The 12,944-nt window shown below is 38.4% G+C and overlaps 1 protein-coding gene across 19 annotated transcripts in view; it reads right to left on the reverse strand.

Annotated features, from left to right (window-relative positions):
* The window catches only part of LOC107092571 (collagen alpha-1(XIII) chain-like), a 104,868-nt gene that overhangs the window by 82,599 nt on the left and 9,325 nt on the right, over window positions 1–12,944 (reverse strand). For all 19 annotated transcript variants that reach the window (XM_015387138.1, XM_015387134.1, XM_015387133.1 and 16 more), the window contains exon 2: window positions 9,327–9,396. In XM_015387138.1, coding sequence (XP_015242624.1) covers window positions 9,327–9,396 — 70 coding nt within the window. The remainder of the gene's footprint in view (window positions 1–9,326; window positions 9,397–12,944) is intronic.

A 12,944-nucleotide genomic window follows, 5' to 3' on the forward strand; every position in this document is an offset into this window, starting at 1 on the left:
TGAGGCCGACTGGGGTTCAAGGACACAGAAGCAGAGATACAGAAAGCAGCTATTAAAGGCGGCACCATCCAGGAAACACACAGCCAGGCAGACGAGCTCTGAGCCAGCTCCCATGCCAGAGGATGAAGAGAGCACATCCAGTTAGTCACAGTCAGAGAAACAGGACTACACTGGAAAATAGGCTGAGCTCCAACATCTATAAACAAAGATGTATATATGACACCAGGATGTTGTCCAAGCTAACATCCATCATGGACAACACCTCTCAACCTCTGCACCAGACTGTAGAGGCGCTGAGCAGCTCCTTTAGTAAAAGACATTTGAACCCTGCTTGTAAAAAGGAACGCTGCCGCAGGTCATTCATCCCCGCTGCCATCAGACTCTACAATACAACACCATACAGTAACTGCAATAACTTGTGAAATTTCTAATATGCAACCACTTTTAGATGCACTGTACATAGCGTATACACACTTTCCTCCTTTTGGCACCTCTTTTTGACAAGTGAATTTCTCCAATGTGAGATCAATAAACTCTACTAATCAATCAATTAATTGGATAATGTCCACTTATTACGGCAAACAGCCTGACAGAGCAGCATGTCTACTGCTAGTACTATGACACCAGTGTAGCTGAGTGCTTGGCAGAGTTAGATGAACTAACAAAGGAATAAACTCAGGTTTTTGTGCAAACTGTTCCCACCAGGACTTAACTAACTAGTCCGTATGTCAGTCACACCCACTTCAAATTTAAAGCAACACATTGATTTAAAGCATCCGATCTATCTTAGGAAATATCTGCTACTTAATGAGGAACGGAAGAAATCATTTTGGATCTAGATCTTTTCAGCAGAACCTGAATTTTTCTTTATGTTTCTGAAGTTCACTGAACATCTAGTATATATATTTACCTTATACCTTGACTGCATCCAGAATTTTCCATTTCTCTCTATATATATAATGATCACACATTTAAAGGGTGAAATATGAGGTTCTATTCTCGGGAATTGCGGCTTCAATTACCAAAATGAACCTGAACTAGTTCATTTATAGGTTTGTGAACTTAGTTCATTTTTTGATAAAGTGAACTGTGAACGTGAGCTAGTTCATTTTCATCTGTGTGAACTGAACTTTGACCTTGTTCTTTTTCACTATGAACTGGCACAACAATGGCTAGCTCTATATCTTAAATCTCTGTTCCGTCACATAAAGCTCATCAAGCTTTACTGAAAGTCTCTTTGAAAAAATGGTCAACATGGTAAAAGTGGAATGAAAACCAGATTTTTTTCAGTAAAACTTGTTGAGGATGTGAGGATGTTTTTAAGTAATACTACCTTAATATAATGGATAATGCCCCAACATGTCCGGGTGGAAAACCACTACTATTCCACCATCACCATAAACACAAGAGTAACACAAGGATGCGTGATGAGTCCATTCCTCTACTCCCTCCTCACCCATGACTACAGACCTGTCCACAGCTACAACGCCATCATCAAGTTGCAGGTGATTGACATTATCATCAGTGTTGTTTTCGTCATCAATGACGAAATTATTTCAATGATGCTTTTTTCATGACAAAAACGAGCTAAACATGGATCTTTGATGATGAAAACATGATGACTCGTGGGTGTGAGTTTTTGTTGGCGGGCGGTCTGTAAGACATTTAAAATGCATTGTTGTGCTATAATCTGCTAAAGCCAGGCATACACTGTACGATTTTTTGTCCTTTTGGCGCCGATTCTCCAGTCGTGCGAGAATGTTTCGATCGGGCCAACTTTCGGCCTGATCACGCGTCGTGTACTGTACAGGGGACAGACATGTTAGATATTCAGCCATCGTAATGTGGCATCAGAGCGTCGGGCCACACAGTGTGAGAACATACATCGTGTGCTGTGGATTTTTAAACCCTGCGGTTTCATCAAACATTTTGAGCTGTAGCTGTGTGCAACGATTGAAAATAACGCACAGTGTATGCCCGGCTTTACCAGCAGAGGCAGGGGGAATGGTTCCATACTGCATGCTGAACTCTGACAAACTCTACGTTTCACGCTACACACTAAGTCTTCCTGCTCTCACTACTTAATAAACTATTTGTGGCTGATCATCCTCTGCCAAGTTAAAAAATAAGCCTTTTGTCTAATATTTAGGATTTTTATCCAGCTGTCAAAAGCAAATATTTCATAGCATACTGTTTATTTTTTATGAGGACGCAGATGTAAAGGTACATAGATCTTTGAATATTTCTCTCTCATAGTTCTTGTTTATATCTATTTGAATATTTCAACATCCTAGGTAATATATTTTTGAAATGTAGTTCTCGACTTTCATGGCATTATAAGGCAATTATATAGCTTCTCTCTGTAATTAATTTTGTAATATACCATTTATAGTGCATTTATACAGAGTCATAGTGCACATGTAAATAAATATTTCTATCCTGCAGAGCACCTCTGGAAGAACTACATTTCGTAGCTTTGTAATTCTGACAGTGTAATGACACTTCTATATTCTCTTCTATTCTATTTTGAAAGTTGTTCGAGGAGGAACATTTTATTTTCCCCGAAGTCTTATGGATGTCAGGATGTTTTTTGGAGAAACTAAGATGGGATCCAATGTTGAACTCTGCCTTTCAGGCTATTCTGTCTGGTCTTGTTTATGGGTGAAGCATGAACTCTGACCTTAACCGGGGCAGAGAGGTCTGTGGTTCTTTGAGGGGTCTTTTATGACCTGTTGGGTCAGTCATCATTGGGGTCCTAAGGTGACGTTGGTCCTTTTCACAGTTTGTGGATAATGGCTCTCACTGTGGTTCACAGGAGCCCAAAGCGTTAAACATGCTTTTTTAACCTTTTCCTGACTGATATTTCCAGCTTTCCTTTGGATCTCAGCAGGGGGTCTAGCTGCTCCTCTGAGCACTTCATTTTGTCAGGAAGGTCCTCTTTATGTGATTTGTTTGAGAACAGGTGTGGCAGTAAGCAGGTGTGACCAGAGAAAGTGATAAACCACAGCTGAGGTATGTTTTCATGGAGGGAATCACTTTTTCACACGAGGTCCTGCTGGATTTACAATCTGACACACATGCAAATAAATGAGGACTCAGGAAGGAGGCAAAAACTTTTACATGGTGTACAACCACCAATCATCAAAGGGTCAATCAATTAATCTCTTCTGAGTTTTATTTAGGTGACATTAAAAGCCTTTCCAGCTCAGACTCTGCTGATCTGCACTCAGTATAAATGAAGAAAAACTAAAATATTTCAGTGTTCTTAAATCCCCAGGAAGAAAAAACACTAAACAAAATGATGTCTGCTAATATGTTAGCTAAATAATATGTTAGCTAAATGCAGAGCAAATCTTCCATCAACAAATAAATCATTTAAGGTCTAAAAGAACAAAGGACTAAAACAGTTGGTAGCAGCAGCCTGAGAGAAGTTAAGATCAGTTCAGAGCCAAATGGAGAAATTCTGGACATTTTCTGGGAAGCAGGATCTTAAAAAAAAAAAAAAAAAAAAAGTATTTTTTTGTACACTTTGGGAAATTTGGATGATTATGAAACCTCTAAGCTGCCTTCATTAAAACTAAAGTACATTTAGGGAATGATCTGCAAGCAGTGTTGTTTTTTACAGCCATCTTAGATTTATTCTTAGTTTTAGTCTTCAGGATGAAAACTATCATTAGCTTTACTCGCATTTTAGTCATTACTATATATGATAGTTTTAGTCGGTTTAAATGACTAAAACCCAAAAAAGGTTTTATTCTAGTCTTAGTCAGTTTTATGATGCAATTCATCAAACAGTTAACCTTTACTATTTCAAATAACAGCCAGATTCCTTACCAGACTAAATATTTAGTTTGGAGCTTAATATTTATTTAACAAACTAAATATGTTATTTGCAAACTATATATTTAGCTCCAAACTAAATATTTATTTAACAAAGTAAGATTTTTATAAATAAATGAATGAATGACATGGTGAAAAAAATTGGAAAAAATAAGCCCCTCATTTTTCTCTTAAAATACACTAAATAACCATAAATATTGCTCCTAATTTTTGACTGCTTAACTTTACAAATGGCGCCCCATATAAAAGTACCATAAAACTACTTTAAGTATAAAAGTAAAAGTAATTCAGGAAAAATCTTTTATTTTTACAATTCTGGATTATAACTTCCTTAGACTTCCTTTTCTTAGTTTTATAACTAATGTTAACCGTGTCAAATTTAACTTTGCATCATCTTGAAAACTATTAATTTTGGTATGTGATGAACAACAAGTTGGGGCAGCACCGTGTCTAACCACAAAGAAATGAATTGTTTGGATGAAACTAATTATATTGATGGTTTTTATTTATTTTTAAATACCAACAGGTCATAATTAAAATGTAAGGAGTAAAAGTAAAAAGTTGTCTAAAAAATAATTACTCCACTAAGTATTGATAGCAAACATTTCTACTTAATTAAGGCAACAATGTATTTATACTCTGTTACTTGATGACACCTCTGCTGTTTAGCATTATCAAAGGATTTTTGACAAAAACACCTGATGCTCCTATAAATATGTAACACAGTGAAAACTTTGTTGAATATTCTGACCAAATTTCTTTTAATTCAACAGTTAAAATTCAGCATAAATGAATTGGATTGGATAAAGTGAAGGACGGTGAGGTCGCTGCCACGCCTTGAGGGGAGGTCAGACGCTAAAGCTAACTTCAAACCACAGAGTCGCTGCTGATGCAGAAAATATCCCAGATATTAAGGTTCAGATGTAGAAAAGTTTAAAACCAGCAGAGTCTTCCTTCCTGCTTTAAAGCCTCTAATTCACTGGTCTGATCCTGACTCAACCAATCACAGCGCAGCTTCTTCCAGACTGAGATAAAAACTCAAGAGTGAAAAACTGAATTTTATATCAGATTTGGATCATAACAAAAGCTGCTTTCAAAAACTATGTCTCAAACTAAATACCTGGACCATGGACATATCAGCTATACGGAAGAGGATTAGGGCTACTTTAAAAAAATGTTAACTGATTGTAAAATATTATTTCAGTTTAATCTGGGATTGACGGAATTGGGCAATTTTTACGTGCCTGAGGGGTCGCGGTGATGCTATTTCATTAATGGAAGAGCAGAAGGTGATTAAAACAAGAGAGCTGGTTTAGTCTCTAAAACAGACATGGCTACGGCTTGATGCTAACATGTTTGTTAGCTGGCAGAATTCAGTGAGAATTCTCAGATTAAAGTCAGAATTCTGAGATTGAAGTCAGAATTATCAGATTATACTGAAATAAAATTTAAAAATGGGTTAACTTTTTTACATTTTTTTCAGTAGCCCTAATCCTCTTCCATAGAGCTACGCTGGATTTGCCTCAGTCAAAATAAATGCTATCCAAATAGTGCTGAAGGATCTAGGACCAGGAACAGTGACTAGTGACTGGTCACTTGCTTTGAATTAGTGACTGGCTAAACAAGAAACAGCAGCAAATTATTTAATGATTTGATTTAATGGGCTCTATGCACAGCTCCACTACTTCCTGAATTTAAAGCAGCTCCTTTGTTTCCTGTCTTTCATGATTGGATGCACTGATTAATCCAGGTGTGTATGACCTAAGTAACTGGCCAGACACACCTGGATTAATCAGTTCGTCCAGTAATGAAAGACAGAAAACAAAGGAGCTGCATTAAATTCAGGAAGTAGTGGAGCTGTGCATAGAGCCCATTACACTGAATGCTGCAGAATGGGCTCTATGCACAGCTCCACTACTTCCTGAATTTAATGCAGCTCCTTTGTTTTCTGTCTTTCATTACTGGACGAACTGATTAATCCAGGTGTGTCTGGCCAGTTACTTAGGTCATACACACCTGGATTAATCAGTGCATCCAATCATGAAAGACAGGAAACAAAGGAGCTGCATTCAATTCAGGAAGTAGTGGAGCTGTGCATAGAGCCTATTGGCAAAGCTCTAAGCAGAGCTGAACTGCCTTAAGGCTGGCTTATGCTCAGAAACGTCGCAGTGAATGCAAATATGCCCCTCCCCCTTCCACACACACTCTGCTGCAGCTCTCCAAAATTGTAGGTGACCGCAGACAGGAGGCCTCTGATTGGTCAAATCTACATCCGCTCTACACTATGCGCATTTCCTATTTGGTACCTTACCGGCTTGTTTTTTTTTGTTTTTTTTTGTATGACCGCCATTGTGGAAAACGACTCATGAAGATGGATTAAGATCCATTTACCTTTTGTTACACAATATTCCGTGAAGCAGGGTTTAGGACATTTATGTAGATTTTTTCAGGATCAATGCTCGTCTACGGAAGCCCAGAGCGGTCGTGTCCCTCCGATACTTTTTCACAGTGGTTTTCTCATTATCTAAAGATAAAAAAGCCATTTTCTCATAATAAAGAAATTATTGGTGTTTGTAATTCTGTAACTTTTGGGTAACGAGACAACGTTGTTAGTTTGATGATTTGCTTCCACTTGTGATTCATAAGGAATTAGACCTATTCCTTCGTCGCCTTAGCAATGGGTTTTTTCTAAACAGCCCCGGTGTTACACCTGTAACAGGTATAAGATGCATTAACCAGCAAAATGAGTCCAGATTAAAGTCAGTCTGATTTGTTTCTATTGTATTCCATGCAGTCCAGTCATGCACCATGACCTGACAATGAATGAAAAGAAAAAGGAAACTAAAAAACTGATTATTTGAGAACACACGGTACAGCGACTGTACAACTACGCGCCCCGCAGGCATGGATGGACTGGGAATCCAGGGCTGTTGGCCAGCCTCATTCATTACCCATACAGATTAATCATCTTGTTACCTCGAGAAATCAATAACTCTTTTCTTGTGATAACGAGATAATAACCTTTTTATCTCGAGAAAACAATTAATGGTCAAACTGTGATAACGAGATAGTTATGTCATTATCTCGAGAAGACAAAAGGGAAAAAAAGTTCTATTATGACCGCTCTCTGCTTCCATATTCGTCTTTCAGTCCTAAGTGTTAAACTGTGTAACTGAATAAGTCTAGGCCTAAATGTGGAATGCTTTCTGTAACATTTCATCATCTAGTAATGATGCTCCATCCTTTCAGACCTACTGTAGCATAGCATCATGGATAAACAATAATAGCAGACTTATTATTTAGTATACACGAGTGTCTACATTGCAGGCGTAACTTTCTGTAGGACTGGTTAGGACATATCCTCAGTTGGTGGGGATAATTTCTGCTTTTTTCCCCCTTTCTGCTCATTAACTTTAGCCAAAGGTAACAAAGGTTGGTTGCAGTTAACTGTGTTCAGAGCATTTTGAGTCTGTGTTTTTTCCTCTCGCTCTGCTCCCATGTCCCGCCTCTCAGTGTAACTTCATCGAATTTGCTGAAGCTTAGCCAGAAGCTTGAGAAAACAGTTTAAATGTCCTTCTTTACTATAAAATCTTGGCTTCTCAGAGAACCATGACTCCCAGTTACAGGTTAAATCCATTTCTTATTGTTCAGATAGAATCAGATTGCAGAGCTTCTACGTATCTTGAAATTTAGTTTCTGGCATCATTATGTTAGTAAAGAGGTTCATAAATCTTTTTAAACAGCAGAGAGAGAAGTTGGGAGAGCTGAAGATTTAAAGGGGAAACAGATTTACTGGAGTATGCAAGATGCAATAAAATATATCTCCAAAGTTACTAGAAAGTTTACACGAAAAAAATATGCTTTGCTATATTTAAAAATCAGAATGTTACATTTTTTCTGGATGGAATTGAAATTGTATATAACAATTTTGGCATTGGAGTCGGCTGTTGTTTGTTATTTTTTCTATACATTAATGTTTTTAGGCTCTATATATTTGATGCACTAAAAGGCATCTAAAGATATTATATATCAATGTATTGTGGTTCTCATGTGTTCTCAACAATAGGAAAGCATCAATAAATATATGTTTGAGCTCATTTTACAGAAAGCTACAGATACAGAAAGCTAATGAAAGCATCAGGGTGGAGCGACCACCTTTCATCACAAAGTTACACCCTTGGTCTCCAAAAAAAAAAAGATTTTATACAGCTTTAGACAGTGAATGAGCCGCAGCTTAGCGGTGAAAAGGAACATTTTCATTTCATAAAGTGCAGGAGTGAAAAAGGAATGTCAGAAAAGAGCAGAAGTTGGTGAAGATTCCCAGTCATCCAGGTCACAGTCATTCGAAAAAGTTAAAAAACAATCTTTGTTTCCAAGTCTGAAGACGTTTGTCTTCCCATCCAGGAAGCTTTTTCAATTCAAAATGCCAGAAATAGCTCAAAAACCAGAAGAAGAAGGGGTCCTCCCCTTTGGAATGGGAGTCGTTTGGTATCTTTGTTAGCCTGTAAATCCCCCATACCTGTCTATGCATCTGAAAGGGAAGTCATTAGGGGCAATTGTTGGCTTGGCTGCCCAGGGGAGATGTTTTGTACCCTGTATGGGGGTAGGGGTTGAAATGATAGTGGGAAGGAATTAAGAAATAAAATTTTATTTCAGTATGATATAAGAAAAAAGTCAGAATTCTAACTTTAATTTCAATATTCTGACTTTTCTAAGAATTCAAACTTTGATCTCATAATTATGAATTCTGACTGAATTCTGACAGCAAACAAACATGTTAGCATCAAGCCGTAGCCATGTCTGTTGTAGAGTCTAAACTAGTTCTCTTGTTTTAATGACCAGCTCTTCCATTAATGAAAAAGCATAACCAGGGATCTCTCGGCACGTAAAAAGTCGTCTAATTCCTTCATTTTCCACCAATGTGTTACTGGCCCTCCCAAACAACTCACATCTTTGCTTCACATCTCTTCCTTCATGGTGCCCATCTACATTAAGGTTCAAAACTGGGATTTGCAGTTGATGAAGCAGACAGAAGAAGTTTTATCATTATCGGCTTTTTATCTCCTCTTTCTTTCATCTTTTCTCCTTTTTCCTGTTTTTCCTTTTCTGTTCTACTTACATTGCAGTGTCCATATAATCTGTAAAACTCCCTGCATGAATTATAATAAAGCAATTTATATGCATAAATCAAGCGGAACACTATGGAGATAGCCATACTGCTACACTTGTGAAAGTAAAATCTGTTGGGCTCTTTTTGGGCATCAAGACAATTATTCTTATTGCCACACAGGACACTGTTAAAAAAAAAAAATTCTAAAATTAAAGTCAGAATTCTGACTTTTTTCAGACATTAAACTGAAATAATATTTGAAATCAGTTAACTTTTTTATTTTTTCAGTGGCGCTAATCCTTCCGTACTGCATGTAGTCTGGTTAGTGTGTGAGAGAAAGCAAGAGAAATGTGAGCGGCTAAGTGCTTCCACTCACCTGGAGGACAAAGGCAGTTTTTAGGAGCATCTCTAACCTCCCGTAGCTTTGGCAGCTGTGAGGCGAGCTTCTGCACAGGAAATGAAAAAAACAGACAGGAAATAACAGAAGTCAAAGTCTGTCAGAATATCAACATTTCCTCTCTGTCAGAATTAAGGTCCCAACTCCATTTAGATCCTCGTCTCTAGGCTGAAGTCTGGTAGAATTCAAAAACAGGAATCCATCTTATCCCGCTTAAATGGTTTGAGGCTGAGGCAACCATTATTAGCAGTGTTACGATTTAAGGCGGGATAGAAAACACAGCAGCAGTGTTGTTTTGGGTCCCTTTGGGTCAACGACTGGTTGACCCAAAGTGTTGTTCAGCAACATTCATGTTTCTAATGTTGGGTTATTAGTGCTTCATTATCAGACGTAGTCCTTTAGCTTGGGCTAAGAGCCATAATGTTACGTTAACAACTAATTTGCTTTGATCACCAGAAGCAGCAAAGTAAATGGTTGATGCGCATCAAGGTTCATCAAAAGGTGCTGCAACACGTCTAGAACAGCAGCGGTGCGTTTTGACACATTGGAAATTCTGAAGCAGCGCCTCATGACCTTCTGAGCATCTAATGCGCGAAAACGCGCTTCACAAGCATCAGCTGCTGGAGTTGGAAAAATGTAATTTATGCTGCTCGACACGCCAAATCAACCAATCAGAGAAGCTGATATGGGAGCTGACAGGGCGACAGACACAGTGCTGCTGATGCAGAGCGCTATGATCACTCCTCTGAAATAGTTTATCAACGCCTAAAATAACTTAAAATATCAGAACCTGCCGCCAAAATATGTTCGATTTTATTATCCTGGTGCCTGCAATTTGTAGCACATGCCTAAAAAATGCTAACGTCTACTTCCAGTCACCATGAACAGAGGGGAAAACCCCCAAGAGGTGACTGGGCCTGAGGCAGCTGCTGCTGGGGATTCTCAGTGACAGCGCACCGCCAGTATGTGGGGGTCTGAGCGGCTCCAACATTGAATAGAAGTTAAATGGCTTTTTCAATCATCTCAGTAACTTAAAGTCGTAGAGAAAAGGCCGTTCCAACCGTTGCATTTCCCAATTCCCCAGAGTGGTTCCCGACTTTACACAAGTTAATTAAGTGAATTTGATTGGTCGTCAATCAAGAGAACAGGATTGTTGTGGCGGAAGGTTCTCAAACATTTTGATTGTGGTCGGTTTCTTGGAAGCATCTTGCTAACCAGTTAGCAACTTAGTGCTAGTAGGTTCCCAATGGGAAATTCCATTAGGACCAAGTAGCACTAAATTGGTGACTTAGAAACGACGCTGTCAAGGAACGCTATGGACAGAGGAAACATGCAAGAGGAGGAGAGTTTAGTGTCGGAGGTCGTGGATGAGTCTCCTCCGTCATCCATTTTTTATTTAGAGGAGGAAAGCGGGGATGAAGATGTTGTGGAAGAGGACGCCAGGGCGGCAGAAGCTTGGTTTGGTGTAGAAGGCTTCCAGCCGTACATGTTTGAGCCCTTGCCTCGCAACGCTGCCAGTTCTGTTAGCTCTACGCCTGCTGAAGACACAGACGTCCATCCCTGTGAACACTGGGACGCAACTCAATGGGAAAGGAAAGGATTCTGATTTATTATTTCAACCGTTGCATATATTAGCTGCGACATTCAAAAAATTTGATTGACAGATGACCGTTGATATATGATTGGTCGAATTAAGGTGTTTAGGCTGACGTATAACTAACTGACCAGCATAAGATAACGAAAAAAACACAGATTTTAAGACAGGATTTTAAAAAAAAAAAGAAATTCTCTAAACTTTGGGACAATATCGACTGATAAAAAGTACATTTATATACATGTTTAAGCCAGAATGATTTGACATTTAAATATGATTTCGCTACGACTAAGCATTTCTAGCTGGAAAACCTTAAATTATTTATTATTTATTATTTGTATTCCCATTTTTCCAGGAAATAAACAGGATTGGAATTAAGTGAATGTCTAGTTGTAGTTGGATATTCTGTCTCCACTCATTTAAAGGGCTCCATTGTCCAGAGTGTAAAGCATGGCGTTCCATTTGTGGTTGTTCATAGCTGAGGCCGTGACACTAAATCTTTAAACAGGTGCAGAAGGGAATGTTACTGAGAGTCCTTCCTGTCACTACTGTGGGAGCCGGAGTGAAGCTTTTTGACTCAAACACATGCTTCTATTCAACAAGGAGCTGACCTCCAATCTAACACAGACATAAAATCAGAAATAATATTTGAATTATTCCCCTCCTTGCTTTTTAAACCAAAATAAAACACAGTAAACTCAATCCTTCACCTTCCTGTTAGACTGATGGAACAGGATTTCCTGCTGCTTAAAAAAAACCTAATTTTAATGCCTTCTCTCCCAAACCTCAGGATTTAAAGTGTTTTCCAATAAAAGCACTGATCATTTGACTTTTAATGCATCAAGCTCCAGAAAAATCAAAAGATGGAGAAGCTGTTTGCCTCTATAACAGTGGTAAAAACACAGCTTTATCTGCTGCTGTTTTCCTCTTTTTGATGTCTCACATCCTGGATTTAGAGGATTTATTTAAAATGTTGTACTTCTTTAATTCAGTTTATTTCTATAGCATCAATTCACAACACATGTCATCTCAAGGCACTTTACAGTTCACCAGATCATCCAGGCAGATTGATTCAAAGTTTTCTATCTAAGGAAAACCAGTTGATTGCATTGACTTGAAGGCAATCCCTCACACCAAGCATGCTTGTAGCGACAGTGGAGAGGAAAAACTCAGTTTTAACAGGAAGAAACCTCCAGCAGAACCAGGCTCAGTGTAAGCGGCCATCTGCTGAGGCCGACTGGGGTTCAAGGAGACAGAAGCAGAGATACAGAAAGAACATACCTCTTCATTTGTTAGAACATCTAAACTGGTTTCATGTAATACTCGGTTAATTGGGAAGAGCTTGCAAACAGAAAAAGATATGCAACCATTCCCTCCCCCATTAATAGGAACAATTATTGGGTTATCTTTCCATTTATTCTGGGGGAAACTCCTCCAGCTCCTTCAAACCTGTTGGACAGGTTTGCATGTGAACAACGATCTCCAGATTATTGTCTAGACTTTGACTTTGCCATTCCTACTAAAGATGTCCTGATCGTGTATTCGGTTCGGCTTGATATTTTTCTGTTTTCCAGTGATCAGAATGTCAATATTCACAGGTATTGCCACAAAGTACCTGCTGGTTACGTTTGACAGTAACTGCGCAGTTCAAACCTCTGTTGCAATGCAATCTAAGCATGACAGAAGAGTGAAAATATTTTTCTCTTAATAGTGAAGATGGTCCTAAAGCAACATAGTAATGTCCACAGGAGGTGGCAGCGGAGCTGCATTTAACACCGCAAACCTGATTCGTCATCTGATGACAAAACATGGCAGCATTTACACGGTTTATACAGGAATGAGTATCTCTAATTTAATGCTTTTTAAGACCCTTTTAATAGTCTTAAAAACATTTAATGCCATCAACAAGTACCCATGACTCTCATATATAAACTACTAAAAAAATTTAAAGAAACCCTTTGTAATCAGTGTATAGAATCAAGTTCATTAAACTTCTGGGATAT

Source organism: Cyprinodon variegatus, unplaced genomic scaffold, assembly GCF_000732505.1.
Source record: "Cyprinodon variegatus isolate N-32 unplaced genomic scaffold, C_variegatus-1.0 Scaffold386, whole genome shotgun sequence".
Taxonomy (NCBI): Eukaryota; Metazoa; Chordata; class Actinopteri; order Cyprinodontiformes; family Cyprinodontidae; genus Cyprinodon; species Cyprinodon variegatus.